This window comes from Vicugna pacos, chromosome 10 (assembly GCF_048564905.1).
Source record: "Vicugna pacos chromosome 10, VicPac4, whole genome shotgun sequence".
NCBI classification, from domain to species: Eukaryota; Metazoa; Chordata; class Mammalia; order Artiodactyla; family Camelidae; genus Vicugna; species Vicugna pacos.
In genome coordinates, this window is record NC_132996.1 from 65076272 (window position 1) to 65100906 (window position 24635).

At 40.6% G+C, this 24635-nt stretch overlaps 2 protein-coding genes across 13 annotated transcripts in view; one reads left to right on the top strand and one right to left on the bottom strand.

Annotated features, from left to right (window-relative positions):
- The window catches only part of MS4A1 (membrane spanning 4-domains A1), a 32182-nt gene extending 11317 nt beyond the window's left edge, over positions 1-20865 (top strand). Inside the window, exons 1-7 of one of the 2 annotated variants that reach the window (XM_006214893.4) lie at positions 3711-3820; positions 8717-8891; positions 9341-9460; positions 10819-10878; positions 12461-12697; positions 19692-19793; positions 20649-20865. In XM_006214893.4, coding sequence (XP_006214955.1) covers positions 8733-8891; positions 9341-9460; positions 10819-10878; positions 12461-12697; positions 19692-19793; positions 20649-20864 — 894 coding nt within the window. In that variant the 5' untranslated portion in view covers positions 3711-3820; positions 8717-8732 and the 3' untranslated portion in view covers position 20865. Of the gene's footprint in view, positions 1-3710; positions 3821-8716; positions 8892-9340; positions 9461-10818; positions 10879-12460; positions 12698-19691; positions 19794-20648 lie in introns of those variants that run through there. The other variant, XM_072970025.1, reaches the window with a different exon arrangement.
- LOC102540431 (membrane-spanning 4-domains subfamily A member 4A) overlaps positions 1-24635 on the bottom strand; it is a 169972-nt gene that overhangs the window by 110712 nt on the left and 34625 nt on the right. The gene's annotated exons all lie outside the window — the stretch shown is intronic.

Consider the following 24635-nt stretch of genomic DNA (forward strand, 5'->3'; position numbering starts at 1 on the left):
CTCTCTAGAACTTACTCATCTTGTTTAACAAAAAACTTTGTACAGACTGCCAACCAAATCCCCATTTAACTTTAGTGCACATTCAAATCACTTGAGGAAATTTTATAAACCCCAATGCACCACATACTAATTAAATCAGAATGCGGTGAGAGCCGGACATGGATTTTTTTTTTTTAAGATTTCAGGTGATTTCAAAGTGAAGCAAAGTTTGGAAACCACCGCTTCTCTCTCACTTAATGGAAGGCAACTGGATTCTCTTAGCTGCTTTCACGTTCAGTCTCACATTCTGTAGCCTGTGATGTTACCCCTATAAACCCGCAAAAAGGGGAGATAAGGCCTGAGTGTTACCATGAAAATTGCTCTGAGGTCACAGACTCCCTAGAAGAGTCTCAAGGACTCCAGGGGATTCCCAGATCAGACTTTGAGAACAGCCACCTTATGTTATATTTCCTTCCACTGCCTGAATACCTGCAAAGTGTTAGAGATCTTATTTCAATCATCTCACTGAATTGTCACCACCGCCCTCTGAGATGGATGTAACGGGCCCATGTCACAGACATGAAAACTGAAGCTCAGAGTAGTTAGCGAGTATGATTTAGAACCCAGATTTGAATCAAGATTCCAAACTCCAAATCCCATTACTCTACGCTTCTTGTGGAATAGAAAAAAACTCAGCATACTCAAATAAACTCGCAGGCTTTCATTTCTGCTAAAAGCTAGAAGGAGAGAGGCCTGTAGGTGGGAGGACAGGGGATGGGGGAGTGAAGTTCTGATGAAAAATATCTGGTATCTGAGTGAGGTTCTGATGACGTGGGGTTTCAGATATATTTAAGGGTGAGTGGCCCATCACCTAATGGTAAGGGCTGTTAAGTCAGACCTAGGTTTAAATGTCAGTTTTGCAATTTAAAGCTGGGGGACCTGAACAAGTATTTAACTTCTGTGAGCTTTAAATTTCCTACACTAAAAGGTAATCATTAACACCTACCTGATGCATTTACTGTGAGCCTTAAATGAAACATTTGCGAACTGCTTCTGTGAGTGCTTGGAACTTGAAAATCACTTAGAAAATTATAGGTTTTATTTTAAATGTATAATTGAAGTTTTCTTGCTTCCTAAACATCACATTTTATCACTTACTGTGTGACTTGTAGCCAATTTCCCCCATTTCCTGAACTCTGGTTTCCATAATTATAAATGGAATCAATCCTACGGTGCTATATGAACAGTGCTTGGCATATAAGCAGATATTTAACTAATGTTACTTTTTATAAAATGTAAGGTGGTCCCTCAAAACAGAAAGAAGACCCCATAAACTGCAAAGCCCTTAAGTACTCAAATTTATATTTTCCTTAGTCGTAATTATTTTTATAAGTACAACACTGTGATTTGCCAATATATAACCCAGTATTTTTCAAAATAAGATTTTTCGTTTCGCCTCTGCCTCTCCCTTACCAATTCTTTGAAACCAAAACCCTTCCACACCAGATGATCCCGGGTGCCAACGCCCTGCTGAACAGTTGGGAACACATCATAGTCTTACTTCCTGATACTGGGTAGCGTTGCGATACCCAGTCCAGGTGGGCAAAAGGACCAGAGCAGGACCACGGCCTCTCACTCACCACCGAGAACACAGCAATCAGAAAAACCAGCCCTGCTTTCCAGGGACATACAGACCAATGGCTAAGACAAGGACACAAACAGTTATGATATAGAATGTAGTTCTCATAAGAAAGGCAAAATGCCTCAAGGATTAAAAAAAAAATAACAGGAATGTTAGGAGGTGGGGGAAATAAACGACCTATGATGCAGATATTAAAAGGTCAGTTGATAAACTTGGATGTAGACTTTTAGAAAGAGGTCATTAAGAAGCAGGAAGGCCACTAGACAATGCCGAGGTTTAATTCAGAGAGACAAATTTTAAATGCGTGGTGATAGACCTAATAAAATATGCTCCAACGTTACAGAGAGGGAAAAAAAATGATGGAATAAAGTGCTCCTGACAAATCCAAATCATAGTAGGATTTCAACACAGTCTAGCACTGAACAGTCAATCAATCCAAGTCGACAAAGACAAAGTGAAAGTTTATTTATTTATATAATTTCAAATTCAAGCTTAGAGCCACCTACGATCTCACCGGCCACAAAACCAGAGTAGCAAACACCCCAAGACAGACCTGGGAAAAACAGAACCTACACAGAGAAAAGGATATGAAAAACCCGGTTGTCCAACCCCAATCCAACCTCATTAATGCCACACGTTTGCCAAGTTCTAACCCCTCTTTCATACTTGGTAAAACGAAGGCACCCTCCCCTAATCACCCATCATCCTGGACTCAAACCTCAGGCCTCAAAATCATCCACAACTCAGACCCTACGTAGTTACTGTCCCTACCACCAAGCACCCAAGCACTTCAGCAGGTTCCCATAGACCCACAATCAGAATCCTAAACAGACGGCGGATCTTATGTCTCCACCCACCTCCTCACCAGAGCATCAGGGAGAGGTGATCGCATGGCTTCTACCTGTGGATATTTGATGACAGCAAGTTCTCCATTCAAGTGGCAGCCTGTTCTGTGAATGAACTGCTCCAACGGTGGGGAGATGGCTTTTTTTTTTTGTTTGTAGCACCAAAATCAGCCTCTCCAGAATGACTTTTACCATTGGTTCTAAACCTCTGACTCCAGACCATCTTAAAGGAAAGAGAGGCAGAGGGAGAAATAGGAGAGAATGAGAGAGAAGTTACAAATAACCTCAGATTCAGCAACAGAGCTGCCATATTTCAGCCCTTTAGACGAGACAAACAATTCTCTAACAATCACCCTGGGTCTGTAATGAAACAAAGCAATGGACAAGGAAATTAAAAAATAATGGAAATTGACTGTACTCCAATAATAAATTTTTTTTAATTTTTAAAAAGTAATGGAAAACCCAACATATGAGCGTAGAGGTTGGGAAGGGAATGCAGTATCTTGGGCAAAACTTTCTTTGATTGATATCTCACATGTTTTACTCTCCTGGCCACCAGCTCCCTCCATTTCCTCACTTGATCTCACAGTGGGCTCCAGCCCAGACTGGAAAGAGGGGGACACAAGAGAACTAGACAGATGGAGAGAAAGGTGGGCTTGGAGGTAAAAAGTGCTATTTCAATGGATATTCCAGAATATGGAACTCTTGCCTCAAGCTTCTGGGGACATACTCTACAGCACCAAAATATATTTTTAGGCCATTCCTACTAAAAGCCACATGAGAGATAAGGGGTCCCAGTGGAACCCTAAGTGTGGTCAAATGAGGACAATATTTGGGGACAGATACCTACAACAGCCTCAAGGGTGAGGGCTTAATGATGCTTGAGTCTTTCTGCGCGGCTGCCTCCTTCCTACCTACCCACTCCTAAAAGTAACGTAAAAAGGTAAAAGTCCTACCAGCCCATCTTTGGAGAATTTCTAGAGCCCTTCTTGCCCTTGGGGACCCAACATCCACACCTGCTTACAGGGTGGGGGCTGCAAAGTTCTTCTAATTAAGGCAGCGTAAAGTACGCCTGGCAGTCCCCTGGGATCTTTTTCAAGAAGTGAAACCTCCTAGTACAGCAGAAACTTTTTTGTATATCCTCTGGCTCTGATAAGTGTGATTAAACCAAAGTAATTGGGGCGAAGCCCAAGGTAGCAGAAGCCACTGATTTCCTGTCACCTGGTATCTGTCAGAGATCCCAGGCCTGGACCATCTCACTCACTCGCTGTGTGCTTGAGAAAGTAGCTGTCGAACTGAACTCAGTAGCAAGCATCCGAATCCTCCCTTGAGCCCTAAAGCCTTGGAGACTCAGGTAAGGAATCAATCAACTTGCTTTGTTTAAGTGACTAGAAGGGATGGATAAGGCATGGGATGATTTTGGAGACTGGAGATTGTTGGATTTAATTCTAGGGCTTCCTTGGTCAGGTTTTCTGAGACTGTCATCATTTGAGGAGGGGCAATACCGAGGCTTGCTGCCCACCTACTACCTTAACCTTAATCTCGCTCTCTCTCAAGAATGACCCTGGCCAGTCAACTGCGAGTCATTCTACAAAAGTAGTCGATTGCATCATGTCCATTAAAGCATGGTGACTAACTTGCCGGGCTCAAACCTGAGCTCCACTATTTATTTACAAGCCATATAACCTCAGGCAAGTTACTAAACCTCTCTGTTCCTCAGTTTCCTCATCTATAAAATGGGGGTGGGAGTAATTAATACCCGCTGTGTTATGATGATTAAATGAGCTCAAAACCTGAAGCTCTTAGAACCGTCTGGTACCAAGTAAGAAAATAATCAGTCATGGCTGTAATGAAAATAACTCCATTCCTCTCGCTTTAAATGCTTTTGTCTCCAAAGATATCCCACTAAATGTGAATATCCCTGGATGGTGTTACGCTTCTCAGGTAGAGCTGATGGCCAGGTGAAGGGTTCCTCTGGCAGGTGATTACAGATTGGAGCAAAAGCTCAAGTTCAGGGAAAGCTGAACTTCAGCAGTGATTGAGGAATCTGATCTAGCAGCCTTGGGAGGATGGATTAGAAAAGAGAAAGATGGAAGGTAGAAAAGCAAGATTTTTGTGCTAAACCAGGAGAGGAAATGAGAATCAAACTCATGGCAGGTGGGGCAGTGCTGGGAGGGAGTACTGGAAGTAGAAAAAAGTCCACGTGCAAAACAAGAGACTTTAAGGAGGCTGAAAGGGCATGACTTGGCCATGACCCACCATGGGAGGTAAAGGAGCTGGAGAGGAACATGGCTCCAACGTTTTCAACCTGGGTGACAGGGAAGCAGAAATGAAATGATCTGAGGGATGCTGCCTGGCTTCTCAGCCCAGTCCTTGAAGCAAGCAGTTTCAACTGAGTGGCTCTGGCAGAAACTAGCTGCCAAGTGCGGAGGAGGGAGTGGGTGGTGAGGAAGTGGAGGAAGCGAGTGGAACGACACGCTTTTAAAAAGCTAGGGGTACAGGGCTTGGGGAGACTGGGCAGTGGACAGGACGGCGCTAGATTAAAGGCATGCGGCTTTGGGATTGGGGGACACTGCGGCGCGTTTTAATCATAAAAAGGGTCCAGTAATAACAATTATTCTTTGAGCGGTTAATAGTTTATCAATTGCAAATGATCTCATGTTTTCAAAACAAGACTTTGAATAGAGATTGAGAGGTCGGATCACAAAAGTTGCAAGGGACAGAGCTGGGACTAGCTTTTTCTGCTACACACCACCCTGAACAGAATGAGAGACTGAAAGATGCCAGACTGATTTCTCTGAAGGACTAACGTCTTGGTGGAAGGAGAGGGGCTGAGAAGCACAGAGGGAAAGGAAGTAAGAACATTCTTCCTCAGAGATAAGCGCCCAGGGGATAAAAATGCAAAACTATTTTGAGTGGCAAAGGAGGAAGTTGAGGTAACAAAAGCTAGGCAACTTTGAACTTCACAGTAAATGATGGAATTATTGGACCTAAAAGCCATTATTCAAACCAAAACCCATAAAGACTGTGAGATCTTCTTCAGTGGATGGATGCAGAAACAGGGGTGCCTTTTAAAAATCAGAAAAGATTTGCAGAAATTGATGTAATAAAATAGGGCCACGTCTGATACACTGAGTCCTGATTTTAATACAATTTAGTGAAAATAGAACCCTATTATTATTGCATTTTGACCAACGTGTTCGGTAACCACTACTAGTGTACCAACGAGTCTTTGAGCATAATTGTTCACTGAACAACACACAGTTGAAACAAACAGTCATTGTTAACAATTAAGGAAAAAAACACGTAGACTAAGGCTGCAGGAATCTACAATATCCGTAAGAGTGTATGGTCTAGTTTTATGTTCCCATAGAACGAAATCTTTCATTACTCAGTTAGTCTACAATGACCTGGCATAAAAACATGTATATATTTTAGAGAGATTATTTCCATAAAACATAAAGCAGCATATAGAAACAAGTATATTTATGTTTATAAACTATTTTACAGTAATATGTGTTGAAGGCTTTGTAGAAATATAGCTGTCATGGTGAGACATTGTTTTAAGAGAGAGAAAATACTCCCCTCCAAAGGTCATTACTGCCATTAGCCGTTGTAGACACAACTCAGGCAGGACTTGTTTACGTAAAAGGTTTATCCCACCGATCACACAGACATAGCCTTAGGCAGTTGAAAAATAAAGAAAAATTAAAATAATGGTAGTCCAATCATCTCCTCCTGTCCAATGGATGATCTTTGATCTTTAAGTTGTCCTCATTAAAATGAGCCCTCCAGACAGGAGTGTGGTGACTCCAAGCTCATTGCATACATATTCTGGAAAAATTAATTAACCCTTCAGAACCTCCATTTTCACATCTAAAAAAAGACAAAATGCCCACTTAGTAAGGAAGGTGTTGGGGGAGTTGGAACTAGATACACAATAGCCCAGAAAACAACTTCAACTCTGTAGTTCAGCCCGTGGTGTAGCAGGAAGACCGCCAGCCTCAGAGCCTTGGTGGCTGCCTTCTGGTTTGGCTCCATCTATAGGTGCAAGGTCTTCACCAAGGCAATGTCCTAGCCCCAGGCCACAGCTTCCTCATTTGTCAAATGAGCAAATGGTTTCTGAGGTTCTGATTAACCTTAAAAACTCTGCCTGGAGACCAGAATCAGTTTGTAAACTCCTTAGTGGTCGATATTCATACATTCCCTTGTGTTGGTGGTCTTGTGGGGTGGATTGTGATACAAAGCAGATCCCTAAGACCACATGACATCTGGTAATCTAGAGCTGGGACAGAAAAAAAGTGTGAAGCACCCCAAGTCTCCTGTCTTCCCCTTCAGCCATGGCCCAGACAGGTATTCTGTTGTCAGCTGATTTACATTCATCCACTTAGCACATCTGTTTGAAGGAGAAGGAAGAGATTCATAAGTGAAAGGCGGAAGTCCTATTCCCCACAGAGGACAAAGCAGCCTGGTACCATCGATATCCTGTTGGCTAGGCCTGAGTCCTCACTTTAAATCTCTGATGGTTATGTAACTTTGAACAGGTTACCTAACTTCTCTGTGCCCTTGTTACCCTTTCTACAAAATAGGGGCAGTGATTCATCCCTTGTCTACACTGAGGCTCAGATGAGATTCTAGGTATGAAATGCCTTTGTTACTAGAAAGTGGGTACAGATGTGAGGCCTGGGAGACGCCCAAGCACCTGTCCTACAACAAGCCTGCAGGTGCCCGCCTCTGCGTGGCTTTAAAGATAAGCAAGCTGGACAGACAGCCTTGGCCTCCAAGGCCCCTTACATGACTTACAGTCAATAAAGACAAGGCCAAAGATGTGTCCCTCAGGAGAGATTTCCAGGGAGGGCCCAGGAAAGACCCAATAGGATTCATGTAAGCAACTGACATAAAGAAGTGAATACCAAAGGGGATGACAAGATGAAGAGGGCTGAACAGTCCTAAAGTGTCAGAGCTGGAGAGGGACTTTTCTCTCCAGAAACGTGTAGACAAAGAATTCTACGAACAAACAGCATTTACTACTTTCTCCCTGCGTACTGGGTACTTTCACATGTGTTAATGAACTTATTTCTCACAACATGTCTGTGAAAGGGGTATTGTTCTCATTTTTCAGGTAAAAAATAGAAGTTAGTGCTCATAAGGGTAATAATATTAAGAACAAGAACAGCAACAAAAGCAGCTAATAATTATTCAGACACGAGTGCTATATATACATTTACTTCTTTGATAATATTTATGAAGACACTACTAAATCCAGGCATAATTTTAAATATTGAGTAAGAGAGAACACAAGATCTCTGCTTTGATGGAATTTATATTCTAGTGGGGAGAAACAGACAAGAAACAAGCAAACACATAAGGTAATTCCTCAAACTGATAAGGCCATGAAGCAAATAAAATGGGGTGTGGTGAGATGCACTGTGCACTAGGGGTTCAGGGAAGGCTTCTCTGAGAAGCTGACATCTGAGCTAACCACGCCCCCAATAATGAAAAGACACCAGCCATGCACACACCACCGGCCCGTTTAAGTCTTACAGCAACCCTTTGAGACGAGAATGATTACTATCCCCATTTTGTGGCTGAAGAACTTGAGACCCAGAGAATTTAAGAAACTTGCCGAAAGTTTCACAGCAAATAGAAGAATCATGACTTGAACCTAGGCAATCTGACTCAGGAAGCTACAGTCTTACACAGAAACGTAGAGAGCCTCCCTGACATGATTTAAGCAAGGTCGCAGAGTTAGAGGTACGGGAAGACTGAATCAGGCCCTCTTCATTCCAAGGATGGCTCCCCATCATACTCCATCATGATGCCTCTGGTCCATCACAATGGACAAAAGCAGATAAGCAAAAGGACAAGGAGAAGTCAACGCAAAGTACATTTTCTGATATGAAAGCGGAAGAAAAGCATCCAAGGATGACAGACACACAGAACATACAGATACACGAGCATGATAGTCTCTATGAAGAGAAAACATGTCCCAAACATGGTTGCCCAGAATAATGGAAGGGACCCCGGAGCCTGTCCATCCCTGTCTGAGACGCCCCCTCCGGACGCTGTCTTGGGACATGGCAGTAGGGCTTGCCTCAGATCCAAAGCTTCCAGGAAGAGGCCATGCCTCCCATCAGTGACACCCACGGAGAGAAGACAGAGGGACGTATTCAGATGAATGACACGAGACAAAAGGCTGCCAAAAATCCTGTTCTCTCTCTGCTCACTTAATTTTTTGCTCTATTTGTAGCAGTCTGGAGGGTGAAATGACGACACCCAGAAATTCGATGACTGGGGCTGTCCCAGCAGATCCCATGAAAGGTCCTATTTCCATGTATCCTGTCCAAAGACGGATTCCCAGGAGGGTGCCTTCAATGGTGGGCCCCACCCAAGGCTTCTTCTTGAGGGAATCTAAGGCTCTGGGGGTAAGTCGGTTGCCCTTCATTCCACACCCTAGGGATTCTCTGGCCTATAGAAGCAGATGCTGTAGGCCAGGTATAGAGTTCAAGCCGATCTGAGGGTACCTGATCCAACCTGAGGTGCTCTTTATATCTGACACAGTGGGCAAAATCAGAGGTGTAAAGAGAAATTATCATGGTGATCTTATGCCCCTTGATTTTGAGGCTTGCAGAGTTAGGGGTCGCCCATCCCAGTTCATTACCCAGTTCAACATCCAAGGCATAACTGCCTTGGAAACGCCTCAGGTGGTGGGGAAAATGGATCCGAACCAGACAAGGGTCTTGATACCTTCATCACTTGCTTTTGGGCATCTTATGCAGCCCCACTCAGCTCAAGAGCTAGGGCTTCCAGCTTCATCTCTGCTTTCTGACTGGTGACTTCAGTTCATCCATCAGTGCCCCTGTTCCCTCCCCAGGCTGTCCAGATTATGAATGGGCTCTTCCACATTGCCATAGGCGGCTTCCTGTTGATCCACACGGAGGTCTACGTACCAATCTGTGTAATTCTGTGGTACCCTTTCTGGGGAGGCATTATGGTGAGTAAAAACTAACAACCATTTGGGGAGCGATGCAGACAAAAACATTAAAAAGCTCCACAGGAATATACCAGATGATTTCCATGTTGAGGAAAACATAGGAAGGAAGTAGGTTATCTGGTTGAAGGAATTTAGCAGAAATAGAGGTTGACTAAATCGAGCATGAGTCCCACAGTTGAGTCAGTGGCCATGCTTGATGGGAATTCAGAGAAAGCTGCCCTACGTGGATCTCCACAGGGAAGGAAGACTGCCCAAAGCAGGACCTCTCCAAGTCAATGGCGGGGGCTAAGGTGGGGTGGGGGTGTGGGTACTAGACATTTGAACTGTAGAGCATGATATTTCAGAAAGCAAAGGGGAGCAGGAGCACCCCATTTCCTTTTGCCTAGCCCTTCTTCCCTACAGTTCTCTTTAGTTACTGTCCACGTGGTGAAATCAGTCTCAACCCAAATAAATCTCCTCTCACTTATCAGCAGAGCAGTATTCCTTATGTCGGTCTCATGTGCATGTCTTCCAAGCTCGTAGCCCTGTCTGGATGGGGTACAGGGCAGTGATGTTTACATCACCATGACACTTTCATAGTCACTACTATAAACATGAGTCCAGGATTGAAATTTCCAGAACAAGAAGAGATGGATTAGAACATGAGTTTCCTACACTTTACAGCCTGAACAGTAGAAAAGGAAGATGAGGCATACTGATCACTTCCTGTGATTATTTTAATAGCATCATATGACATTCAGGCCAAGTATTTCTTCTATTTTGATTCACTCTTTGATCTCCACCAAAGGTATGTAAATCACTGTGAACTCCAAAGAGCAATTCCACAAGTCCACAGATGAAAGAAAGAAAGAAAGAAAGAAAGAAAGAAAGAAAGAAAGAAAGAAAGAAAGAAAGAAAGAAAGAAAGAAAGAAAGAAAGAAAGAAAGAAAGAAAGAAAGAAAGAAAGAAAGAAGAGAGGGAGGGAGGAAAGGAAAGAAGGAAGGAAGGAAGGAAGGAAGGGAAACTAAAAATAAAACTTTCAAATTCACAGTGTGAGTACTAATTGGCATGGAAATGCCAGTTCTGCCTCTGGTCTTAGTATATTTCTGGTTGCAGCTCCTCAGTCAGTTGACTAAAAGGCATGGACTGAATGCGGCTGAATCTGAATAAAGGAGAGATATGGCTGGTGAAAAAGTGAATGAATCCAATAAAAAGGGCTGGATAATTTAGTGAAAGTGGTTGAAAGTGTGGATAACTTTTTGACAACCAGTTCTCAATGTTAAAGTGATCTCCCTCTCTGTCTGCCCTCCTCTCTCCTTCCCTGCTGCTCCTCCCATCTCTCTCACCCGCTTCCCCACCCACCACCTTTCTTTTTACAGTTTATCATTTCTGGATCACTCCTGGCAGCTGCGGCGGAGAAAAACTCCAGGGAGAGTTTGGCAAGTGATCGTTATGTCCTTCTTCCCCACACATCAGAGAAAATTATCTATTTTCTCAGTTGAAATCAAGGACCTTGCAGACCTTTGGAATCACAGTAGTACTGAGTTATCTCTTAGCCTGAAAAAGCAAAAGATCCTCTATGATGCTGTTGTTGGTTTTCTTCATTAAAAAAAAAAGGGAGGGGGATGAGGTCCACCTGAAATATGTCCATGGAAACAGAATTAAAGGCAGATCAGTAAAGAGCATGCTTATGGTCTTAGGAATGTGAAATGCTGCGTGAGACTAAGATCTCTTTGAACGCCCTGTCGTTTCTCAGACCAGTATTTAGGAAGACTGTGTAATCAATGTTGTGATTGACTCAAGTCCTAGTTAACCCTGAGCTGTAACCTTGAGCAAATCAGTTTACTTCCACGTACCTCTGAGTTTTCCCCCAGAGAACGGAGATGATAGTCCTTGCTATTGTATGCAATTATCCTGAGGGTAAACTGGAGTCATGCATATGAAGGTGCCTCAGAGGCTAGGAAGAGCTAGAGTGGTCTGGTTCGTATAAGCCCTTGGGACACAGTCACATCCAGGAAGAACTCCCAGTTCTCTGCAGGTCAAGAGCTTACCAGCAAGTTTCCTTCCTCAGCTTTTTTTACACTTACTAAGCTATAACTAATTTAAGTCACTTGCAAAATCAGTGAGGGACTGAGGAGATTAAGACGGCACCTCTCTGGAGGTAGTCTGACAAACTCAATTTGGAGGGGAGGGGGCGCTGTTTATGAAGATCAAGTTGTATTTCTTCTCCAAATACAGCCAGTCCTACTGACTTGCCGCCTGTAGGTCGAACAACCCGGGGTGAAATATGTGTCTTAAAATAATCATCAGTAACCCCGTACCATTATGGTACTTGTCACATATATCTTCCTGTTTCAACCTTGTATCCCTGCAAGGTAGAACGGGCACACAGGCATCCTCTTACCCGTGCTACCGAGAGACATCAGCCCTAATTGTGTTTTGAAAGATGTCTGACTGGTGCTGACTGCGTCCTATGTCAACAGGGAGCGGGTGTTACTGTTCTCGCTGCAGGCTTTTTCCACTTCATGGTTTGGACCTACTGGGTTCTATCTGCTCTGTCCCTACCTATACCCACAATACCATCCTGATTCACCATGCTGAAGAACCTTCTTCTCTCTCTCCCTTCTCCCCTCTTATGCAGAAAGATAGAACCTGGTTACTATTTATTTTCATTTACTCAACCATTGGGTACCGAATGCCTAGTAGGATGGTGGTGGTGGCAGAGAAAGCAAGTACGAGGATCACTCATAGAATGCTTTCTTGATAAACTGACTGGATGGTGACGGCATGAAGGAGATGGGGAAGACTGAGAAAGGAACAGGCTTGAGATTTGGCGGTTTTTTTCTTTTTTAATTTTATAGTGACCAAGAGACTAAAAACAACCGAGGGAAGTCTAATTTAGTATGATTTAGGTGTAGTACTTTTTTGAGTCAGGGGAATGGGATCTGAAATTCCATCCTACCTTATATTCTCTAATTATGAATTAAGCCCAATTGATAAATATTTATGTATCTGTTTCAGGTCAAAGGGAAAATCATAATGAACTCGTTGAGTCTCTTTGCTGCGATTTCCGGAGTAATTTTTTTGATCATGGACATATTTAATATCACAATTTCCCATTTTTTTAAAATGAAGACTTTGAATTTTATTAAAGTTCCCACGCCATACATTAACATACACGACTGTGAACCAGCTAACCCCACTGACAAAAACTCCCTATCTATGAAATATTGTGACAGCATACGATCTGTGTTCCTGGTAAGTGTGAAACTAGATTTATTCTCAGGGAGGAAGCATGGCATTTTTCTTATGACCATAAGGTCTGGATCCAGGCTGTCTGTGTCTGTTACTTATTGCCTATACAGCTTTGAGCAAGAATTTTAGCCACTCTGTGCCTCAGTTTCTTCACCTGTAAAATGGGGAAGGTAACAGTACTTATAAGGCTGTTTTGAGGGACGAGTTAACACATGCAAAGCACGTAGAATAGTGTTTGGTAGATAGTGCTACTTTAGTGTTTGCTTTAAAATGTACCATTATTATATTATCATTAATGGAATTAATATTCATTATTATTTTTGATTAAGATGAATACTGAAGAAGCTAAGTTGTAATGAACATCTTCTGCCTCAAGGACTTTTTTGGTGTAGAGTTTGAAGGGGGAAAAAATGCATCTCCCAAGTATGGAGAGGTTTCCTTCCCATGATACCACACCACCTAAAGCTGGATACACTTAATCTGGGACTCAGGAATTATTCCTGCCTACATAGAATTGATTCTTCAACTAATTATTACTGCCTTGCTTTCTTTTTTTCGTTTCTTTTTTGTTTTTTGTTTGTTTATGGTATTACCATGAGATATTTATTCATATGTGTGTGTGTGTGTGTGTATGTGTGTGTATATAAAACACCTTTATTGTGGTATGATTCTCCTACAGTAAAATACACATATTTCAGATGTACAATTTGATGAATTTTGATAGATGCATACCCCAATGAACCTACCACCACAGTCAAGATAGCTAACATTTCTATTACTCCCCAAGAGTTGCAAATTTTGAATTCCCAATTTATCCCTCCCCACCCCTTTAACCCCCTGGTAACCGTAAGGTTGTTCTCTATGTCAGTGAATCCATTTCTGCTTTGTAGATAAATTCATTTGTGTCTTTTTTTTAGATTACACATATGAGTGATATCGTATGGTAATTTTCTTTCTCTTTCTGACTTACTTCACTTAGAATGATGATCTCCAGGTCATCCATGTTGCTGCAAATGGCATTATTTTACTCTCTTTTTATGGCCGAGTAGTATTCATCATTGTACATATATACCGCATCTTCTTTATCCAGTCATCTGTCGATGGACATTTGGGTTGTTTCCATGTCTTGACTATTATAAATAGTGCTGCTGTGAACATTGGGGTTCATGTGTCTTTTCAAACTATGTTTTCCTCTGGATATATGCCCAGGAGTAGGATTGCTGAATCATAGGGTAAGTTCATTTTTAGTTTTTTAAGGAACCTCTATACTGACCTCCATAGTGGCTGCACTAATTTTTATTCCCCCCAGAAGTGTAGGAGGGTTCCTTTTCACCACACCCTCTCTAGCATTTGTCATTTGTGGCCTTTTTAATGATGGCCATTCTGTCTGGTGTAAGGTGATATCTCTGTAGTTCTGATTTGCATTTCTCTAACAGTGATGTTGAGCATCTTTTCAGGTACTTGTTAGCCATCTGGATGTCTGCTCTGGAGAGATGTCTCTTTAGGTCTTCTGTCCATTTTTCGATTGGATTGCTTGCTTTTTTGATATTAAGCTGTAAAAGCTGTTGGAAATTATTAAATAATTTTGGAAATTAGTCCCTTGTCAGTTGCATCATTTGCAAATATTTCCTCCCATTATGTAGGTTGTCTTTTCACTTTTTTGATGGTATCCTTAGCTGTGCAAAAGCTTTTACATTTAATTAGATCCCATTTGTTTACTTTTCGCTTTTACTTCCATTACTCTAGGAGCCAGTTTGAAAAAAATAATGCCATGATTTATGTCAAAGGGTGTTCTCCTCTAGGAATTTTATAGTATCTGGTCTTACATTTAGATCTTTAATCCATTTTGAGTTTATTTTTGTATATCATGTTAGAGAATGTTCTACTTTCAGCCTTTTACATGTAGCTGTCCAGTTTTCCCAGCACCACTTATTGAAGAGACTGTCTTTTCTCCATTGTATATTCTTGCCTCATTTGTCATAGATTAATTGACCACAAGTGCGTGGGTTTATTTCTGGACTTTCCATCCTGTTCCATTGAGCTATGTGTCTGTTTTTGTGCCAGTACCATACTGTTTTGATTATGGTAGCTTTGTAGTATAGTCTGAAGTCAGGAAGCATGATTTCCCCAACTCCATTCTCCTTTTGCAAGACATTTTGGCTATCTGGGGCCTTTTGTGTTTCGATCAAATTTTAACATTTTTTGTTCCAGCTCTGTGAAAAACATCATTGGTGATTTGATAGGGATTGCACTGAATCTGCATATTGCCTTGCGTAGTGTGGCCATTTTAACAATATCCATCTCTTCTAATCCAAGAACGCAGTATATCTTTCCATCTGTTTATGTCATGTTCAATTTCTTTCATCAGTGTCTTATACTTTTCAGAGTATAGGTCCTTTGCCTCTTGGGTATGTTTAATCCTAGGTATTTTATTCTTTTTGGTGCGATGGTAAATGGTTGTTTCCTTAATTTCTTTTTCTGCTATGTCATTGTTAGTATATAGAAATGCAACTGACTTCTGTATATTAATCTTATATCTTGCAACTTTACCAAATTCATTGATGAGCTCTAGTAGTTTTCTGGTTGCTTCTTTAGGGTTTTCTATATATATATGTATCATATCATCTGTGAACAGTGGCAGTTTTATTTCTTCTTTTCTGATTTGGATTCCCTTTCTTTCTTTTTCTTCTGTGATTGCTATGGCTAGGACTTCCAAAACTGTTGAATACAAGTGTCAAGAGTGGGCATCCTTGTCTTGTTCCTGATCTTAAAGGAAATGCTTTCAGCTTTTCACCATTAGTATGATGTTAGCTGTGGGTCTGTCATATATGGCCTTTATTATGTTGAGTTATGTTCTCTCTATGCCCACTTTCTGGAGAGTTACCATAAATGGATGTTGAATTTTATCAAAAGCTTTTTCTGTATCTATTGAGATGATCGTATGGTTTCTATTCTTCAATTTGTTAATGTGGTGTATCACACTGATTGATTTGAAAATATTGAAGAATCTTTGCATCCCTGGGTTAAATCCCACTTGATCATGGTGTATGATCTTTTTAATTCATTGTTGGAGTCAATTTGCTAGTATTTTGTTGAGAATTTTTGCGTCTATATTCATAAGTGATATTGGCCTGTTAATTTTCTTTTTTCATGATACCTTTGTCAGGGTGATGGTGGCTTCATAGAATGAGTTCAGAAGTATTCTTTCCTCTGCAATTTTTTAGAATAGTTTCAGAAGTATAGGTGTTAACTCTTCTCTAAATGTTTGGTAGAATTCATCTGTGAAGCCATCTGATCCTGAACTTTTGTTTGTTGGGAGATTTTTAACTACTGGTTCAATTTCAGTACTGGTAACTGGTCTATCCATATTTTCTATTTCTTCCTTATTCAGTCTTGGCAAATTGTACCTTTCTAAGAAATTGTCCATTTCTTCTAGGTTGTCCTTTTGTTGGTGTACAGTTGCTTATAGTAGCCTCTTATGATCCCTTGCATTTCTGTGGTGTTGGTTGTGACTTCTCTTTCATTTCTGATTTTATTAATTTGGGCCCTCTCCCTTTTATTCTTGATGAGTCTGAGTAAAAGGTTTATCAATTTTGTTTATCATTTCAAAGAACAAGCTTTGGTTCGTTGATCTTTTCTATTGTTTTTTAGTCTCTATTTCATTTATTTCAAGTCTTTATGATTTCTTTTCTTCTACTAACGTCGGGTTTTGTTTGTTCTTCTTTCTCCAGCTACTTTAGGTGTAAGATTAAGTGTTTGAGATTTTTCTGTTTTCTGAGGTAGGTCCATATCACTATAAACTTCCCTCTTAGAACTACTTTTGCTGTGTCCCAGAGGTTTTAGATCATTGTGTTTTCATTTTCATTTGTCTCAAAGAATTTTTTGATTTCCTCTTTGATTTTTTCAGTGATCTACTGGTTGTTTAGTAGGATATTGTTTAGCCTCCACGTGTTTGCAGTTTTTTTCTTGTAGTTGATTTCTAACCTCATAGCATTGTGGTCAGAAAAGATGCTTGATGTGACTTCAATTTTCTTAAATTTACTGAGGCTTGCTTTGTGGGCCAACATGTGATTGACTCTGGAGAATGTACCATGTGCACTTAAAAATGTGTATTCTGTTGATTTCTGATGGAATACTCTACAGATGTCAATTAAGTCCATCTGGCCTAAGCATCATTTAGGGTCTGTATTTCCTCATTGACTTTCTGTCTGGATGATCTGTCCATTGATATAAATGGGTGTTAAGGTCCCCACTATTATTGTGTTATTGTTGATCTCTCCTTTTATGTTTGTTAACAACTGCCATTTTATGTTTGTTAACAACTGCCTTATATATTAAGGAGCTCCTATGTTGGGTGCATATATATTTACAATTGTTATATCTTCTTCTTGGATTGATCCCTTGAGCATTATGTAGTGTCCTTCTTTGTTTCTTATAACAGTCTTTAAGCATCTATTTTGTCTGATATAAGTGTTGCTATTCCAGCTTTCTTTTGGTTTCTGTTTGCATGGAGTATTTTTTTCCATCCATGCACCTTCAGTCTGCATGTATGTCTAACTCTGAAGTGGGTGTCTTATAGACAGCACATATATGGGTCTTGTTTTTGTATCCATTCAGCCAGTCATATCTTTTGGTTGGAGCATTTAATCCATTTACATTTAAGGTAATTATCGATATGTATGTTCTTATTGCCATTTTGTTAACTGTTTTTGGTTTGTCTTGTAGGTCTTTTTTCTCTCTTTCTTCTTTTTGTTCTCTTTTCTTATGGTTTGATGACCAGAGAAGTTCCTTTAATATTTGTTGTAAAGCTGGTTTGGTGGTACTAAATTCTTTTAGGCTTTGCTTATTTGTGAAGTTTTTGATTTCTCCATCAAATCTGAACAAGAGCCTTGCTGGATAGAGTTTTCTTGTTTTTTTCCAAGAAAGTTTTTCCCTTTCACCACTTTAAATCATGCCACTCCCTTCTAGCCTGTAGAGTTTCTGCTGAGAAATCAGCTGATAACCTTATGGGAGTTCCCTTGTATGTTATTTGTTGCTTTCCTCTTGCTGACTTTACTATTTTCTCCTTATCCTTAATTTTTGTCAGTTTGATTACTATGTGCCTTGACTTGTCCCTCTTTGGATTAAACCTGTGGGGAACTCTGTGCTTCCTGGACTTGGGTACTGTTTCATTTCCCAAGTTAGGGAAGTTGTTAGCTATTATCTCTTCAAATATTTTCTCAGGTCCTTCCTCTCTCTCTTCTCTTTCTGGGACCCCTGTAATGCAAATATTAGTGTGCTTCATGCTATCCCAGAGTTCCCTTAAACTATCTTCATTTCCTTTCATTCTTTTTTCTTTTTTCTGTTCTGCAGTGGTGACTTCCACTAATCTGTCTTCTAGCTCATTGATCCATTCTTCAGCCTCATTTAGTCTATTCTTGGTTCCTTCTAGTGTGTTTTTCATTTCAGTAATTGTATTCTTCAGCTCTGTTTGGGTATTTTTATATTTTCTAACTCTTTGCTAAAAACTTCACTCTGTGCATCTATACTCCTCCTGAGTTCTCTGAAACTCTTCGCCATATTTACTCTAAACTCTTTCTCAGATAGATTGCCTGTCTCCCCATCATATTTCTTCTGGGATTTTATCTTGTGCCTTGGCCTGAAAGATATTCTTCTGCTGCCTCATATTGTCTCTCTTTCTATCTGTATTTTTAGGTAGGTTAGTTACACTTCTTGACCTTGAAGATGTGGCCCTCTGTGGGAGATGTTCTATGCATCCCAGCAGTATACTCCTCTCTTGTCACCCAAGGGCCAGGGTCCAGCCAGTCCCGGGTAAAATCTAGCCTGTATTTGCAGATTCCTTCCACAAGCTTTGGGATTGTTGTTTCTTTATTTCTGGTGTCTGCCCCCTGGTGGATAAGGCTAGACTAGAGGCTTGTGCAGGTTTCCTGGCAGGAGGAGTCAGTGCCTGCCCACTGCTCAGTGGAGCTTGGTCCTGGCCCTCTAGTGAGTAAGTCTGTGTCTAGGGGTGTGTCTAGAGGTGACTGTGGTTCAGGAAGTCTGCTGATGGGTGGGACTGTGTTCCCACCCAGTATGTTGCTTGGTCTGAGGCTTCCCAGAACTTAAGCCTACAGGCTGTTGGGTGGGGCTAAGGCTTGGTGCTAATGACCCAAGCAGCCTCCAGGAAAGCTTATGTAGATGAACACTCCAGGAATGTCTTTTCCCCCACCAGCTTTTATGTCCCCAGGGTGAGCCACAGCTGCCCCCTGCTTCCCCAGGAGACCTTCCAAAACCAGCAGGAAGGTCTGGCCCAGGTTCCTATAAAGTCACTGCTTCTGCCTTTGAACCTGGCATGCACAAAATTCTGTTTGCACTTCCCAAGAGAGTGAAATCTCTGTTTCTTCCAGTCCTGGGAGTTAAGCCCATTGGCCTTCAAAATCAGATGTTCTGGAGTCTTCTTCTCCCAGTGCTAGAACCCCAGGCTGGGGAGCCTGACGTGGGGCTCTGAACTCTCATTCTTGTGGAAGGGCCTCTGTAACTTAATTATTCTTCAGCTTGTGGTTGCCTTCTTGGAGGGGATGGGGACCAATTATATCATGAGTACACCCCTCCTACTGTCCTGCTGAGCTTCCCTCTTTATGTTTCCACTTGAAGAGGATCTTCGTTGCTAGTACCAGTCTTTTTTTTTTTTTTTGATGGTTATTTAGCAGTCAGTTATGGTTTTGTTGTAGGCATGAGGATAGGCAAGCTCGTGGTCCTACTACTCCACCATCTTGACCGGAAGTCCCATTATTCCCTTACTTTCTGTCAGCAACATGATTAACTATCTGTTGTGTGACAGGAGTTGTGCTAAGGGTTAGGGTTATACAAATACTAGTAGTTTCTATAGTTAGTCATTACTCCCCTCAAGAATTAATCTTTTATTCATTTAATTTTAGTCAACAGTCATTTACTGACTACCAACCATATTCTTACATTTTCATTATTACATTTTCACCTTCATTTTTCTGTTCTTCAGGGCATTTTTGCGTTGTTGCTGATCTTTGCCTTATGCCAGAAACTTGTGACAGCTGGCATTGTGGAGACTGAATGGAAAAAAATGTGCTCCAGACGCAAAGCTGTAAGTAGAATATAGTTCACAACCCTCTAGGAAAATCACACCTACAAAGGATCATTTATGGAGAATGTAATCTGATGAGACTTTGGGACTGGGAGCGTCATGGAAAAAAATGACCCTGGGGGGGCAGAAAATACCAATAATGAGGGAAAATGAAATAAGTTTAAAGGGTGGACAGAGGATCCAGTTCTATGGTATGTGCATCCTCTTAATAACCCTGAGTTCTGCTTGACTTCCATCATCGACCTTGATTTCAGGATTTCATACTTAATGTATAAAAGCATGGCTCAAGGTCAAAGACTGATTAAGGCCACTAGTTCTCCCACTTCAACCTCAGTATCCCCTTCTCCCCACTCTTTTCATAAAATCCCTCTTCCAAAACAAGTTCAAGGTGGTTCCACAATTGGGAGATATGAATATCCCAGTGACAGATTTATTATCAATGGCTTCAGAACCATAGAATGTTGGGTTTGGAACAGAATTTAGAAGTCATCATTAATTCCTTCATTTCACAAATGAGGAAAATAGGATTAGAGAGAGATTATTTCCCAAGGTTATCTTGAAGAAAGGCCAATCAAAACTAAAATCTAAATTCCTCCGCTATTGCAGTGTTCTTTTCCAAATACTGAATGATCATTCCAGGCAAAGTGTCAGATATCCACTGGACTTGAGGATGAGCCTTGATAAGTGATGTGATATGGATTTGAGCAGCTGGGAAATCAATCCTGGGATTTGGAAACATGTAGAAAACAACATAAATAACATAAAAACTAGGAAGTACTTGATATTCGTACAGAGTGTTGAGAAATGTTCCCTTTGATAAAGGTCAAGAAAAATGTATTCAATTTTGTGTTTTAGAATATAGTTCTCCTGTCAGCTGAAGAAAAAAAAGAACAGGCAATTGAAATAAAAGAAGAGGTGGTTGAGCAGCCTGAAATAGCTCCCCAACCAAAGAATGAAGAAGACATTGAAATTATTCCAGTCCAAGAAGAAGAAGAAGAAACAGAAATAAACTTCCCAGAACCTCCCGAAGAGCAGGAATCCTCACCAATAGAAAATGATGGTGCCCCTTAAACTACTTTTCTGTTTTCCGTTTTCCTTTTCTTAAGCATCAGTGTTCACAGCTTCCAGGAGACATAGTTACCCCCACTTCTGGAGGTACTCTGCCTGCATCCTGCACATCTCTCTCTGGTCTTTACATGGAGTGACCACAGCTCCCTTCTCCCATCCTCATTCAGAGAGTGAATTATATAGGCCATTGTAGCAGATCGTGTCATCGTGTTTCTTGTTTAGGACAGTTTTCTTACATTAAAAGAAAAGGCTGAATAAGGGCTGCAGAATGTGATTCCTTATTAGCCTTTTCCCTGGGTAAGGTGTAGTAGTAGTAGCAGTAGTAGCAGTAGTTGCAGTAGTAGCAGCAATAGTAGGGTTGGTTTTTTAAATTTTTTTCATTTTTCCCTCTGCAGTATGGAGACTCCACACCAGGTGAAAAAAAAAAAAAGTGTTCCATGCCATCCCTAAACTGATTTAAACTCCTTCCACATCTACATTTTTTGTGCAGACTCTTTAGCACCACTGTTTTAAGGAAAGTAAAAAATAATAATAATAATAATAATGAGGTACAATAAAGAACCTATTCCAACTATGTTTCTATGGGGCTGGCACTGTGGTCTCCACACCCCATCAGTGAAGCTCTAAGGAGCCAGTACTCAGCCTTGTCTTTGTACAAAGAGCACTGGTTTTACATGGACGTGAGATCACTCTCTGTCTTAACTTCCCCGAACTCCTGCTCTAGTCTCTTGTCTTGCGCTGTCTACCTACCTTCAGCCTTTCATCAAGAGAAGAAAGAATGCCACCATGAGTACCCAAACTGAATATGGTCATCAATACTTGTATTTGTAGAATATTTTCCAGTTCATAAAGTATTTTATCAAATAACTGTGATGGATCTTCCATGATCAAGGAAAAAAAATCCCTATCCCTATTTTACAAATGATTCAAAGAGGCCAAGTAGCTTGTAAATACGGAAAGGTAATTTGTCAATGGTCACAGCTAGCAATTTTGAGAGCCTTGTTTCATACTCAGATCTTCTTATTCAAATGCTGTCATGTTTGAAATAAACAAATTGGCTATCCCATGCCTGCATAAATCACTAGAGAGCCATGTCAACAGGTTTTATCAAGCACCTACCCCCTGAGTAGCACGAAACAGGTGTTGAGAGAGACACACACAAGAGTCAGAAATCAGGTTTTACCCCTTGGTGATAAAAAGACTTAGACGTTCACAAACTTCAAAGAATCATTAATATGTAAGTAGCTGTCAGATTATATAATGCAGACACTAAGTGCTACAGGCATTCTGAGAAAGAAGATCATACTTGAAAATAGCATAATTAGTTACAATGCCAAATCGTAGGGAACAGTTACCCTACTTCCTGATTCTTGTTCATATTTAGAGATACTAGTACTTACCTAGACCTGGAAAGATGTCACTATAATCTATCAACTACATTTGAGCATTTGCTACATGCTGAGTGCTACCAGACTCTGGCAGGTATATAGACAACGTAATTCCCCCCTCTGTGATATTTCCACTTTGTTAGGGTCCACCAATGGAAGATATTTCCTGTGATTAGAAAAAAAAAAGGAAGTGGGATATTTTCTGTCTATGTAACATCCTCAAAATGGCTTTAAATGAATAAAACTGTATTTGTGTTCTTGTCAGCAACAGATGATTCCGACATGATGTTTCCCCAGTCTTCTTTACTCTTGTAGCATTTTGACTATGAGAGGCTCCTGCAGCTGTAAGCATATTCACATAACACCAATCTGGGTTTGAACTGTGAGACATCAGGACACTGACTATTCATGTCAATATATTCTTACACACCTCCCCAAGGAAAATGTTCATGGAATAGTCATTAAGAACATATTCCTCACTCTCTGTACTCCAGAACAGGACTGCAACATATGGCAATGGACTAGGATTAGTCCCTGCCTTAAACTAGGGGAAAGGGAAGAGGGTGTGGCAATGGTACACACAAGGCAGACATCAATGAGAAGACCACCGGAAAAGACAAGGTCTTATTTCTGTTTCATTTTCTTGACTTCTGAAATGTATGAGTATCCGTCTCCACGCCCATGGTTTCCTTAAGAATTTCCGTTTATTTTATTCATTTTTATAGTCTCAAATAATTAGTTTTTACTGACCTCATTTATAACTCCTTATGAGACACCACTGATGTATACTCTCAAAAAAGAATGAAAATCCTTGCTATGACCTTCTCCCCAACCATCCCTTGGACAATTTGTTCAAAGTAGGGTGGCTGACCACCCCGGTTTGCTTGGGACTGAGAGATTTTCTGGGATGCAGAACTTTCGGTGCTAAAATCCATACAGTCCGAGGCAAACCAGGATGGTTGATCATCCTAGTTCATGGCAACACGTAATTTTACCCAGTCACAGTCACTGCATAATACAATCTTTTTATACTTAAATTTATGTCCTAATATTCCCTTATTGATACATAATTTTCGTAAGGTCATTTTTAGTCGCAACTTAGCACTTCACTGAATCAACAGAGAATAATTCACTATTCCTCTTCTATAATTGGGTACTTAGGGTATTTCCTTTTTTTTTTTTTAAGTCACTTTTAGAGTTGCAGAACTCATGAGCAAGAAAGATAACGTATTTCCTCTTCTCATTATTCAAAATATGGCTTCACATGTCAGGCCTTGTCACACTGCCAGTAGGAAGTACTGGCACTTGTTAAAAACCAGGAAATTAATTTTTATTACACTTTGACAAGAAACAAATCCAACACACAGAAATGAGTTTGGATTTGATTTGTTTTTAATTCTTGGTATATAACCTAAAACACACATGAGCAATTTTCCTAAGTAAAGTCTGGAAACTTTAATTCAAAAGCTGCTTGTATACCCTTTACTTACCCCTCACCTTGGTGACTTAGTGTAAGAAAATTACTTACCTAGTATGTATTCTGTGGCAAGAGAGAACAAAACTACTCAAGCAAGACATGAACTAATCAGTAGGCAATCATTAATTCACTCATCCAAGAATATTTATTGATTCCAGCTTACTGATGAACTAAAAATAAGCAGAGTCCTCTCCTTTCAGAGCTTCCTATCTGGCTGGAAAGAGAGATACTGGCAATGCACCCAGTAGGCACCTACTATGGGTTGGCTTACTGTTAAGTAAAGAAGGGTATACCTAAAGATAAAAGAAGCTCCCTGCCTTCAAATCTTAATGCCAAACTGGAGATGATAACAAATAAATGTACTAAAAGATAACCAGTAGGGATCCAAGAAAGTTCAATGGGGAAAAAATAATCTTTGCAACAAATTGTGATGGGGAAAGTGGACACCCACATGCAAAAGAATGAAATTGGATGATGACTTCATATCATATAATCAAAGTGCATCAGAGGCCTAAGTGTAAGAGCTAAAAATATAAAACCCCTACAAGAAAACATAGGTGTAAACTTCATGACCTTGGATTAGGCAGTGGTTTCTTAGGTATGACACCAAAAGCATAAGCAAACAAGAAAAAATAAATAAACTGGACATCATCAAAATTTGTAACTTCTGCACTTCAAAGGGCACCATAAAGAAAGTGAAAGCAATCCACAGAAGAGGAGAAGGGGAGAAAATACCTACCAATTACATATCTGACAAGGGTCTAGTATCCAGAATGTATAAAGAAAGCTTACAACTCAACAATAAAAAGACAAATAACCCAATTAAAAATTGGGCGAAGGATCTGAATATACATTTGTCCACAGAAAATATACAAATGGTCAATAAGCATATGAAAAGATGCTCAACGT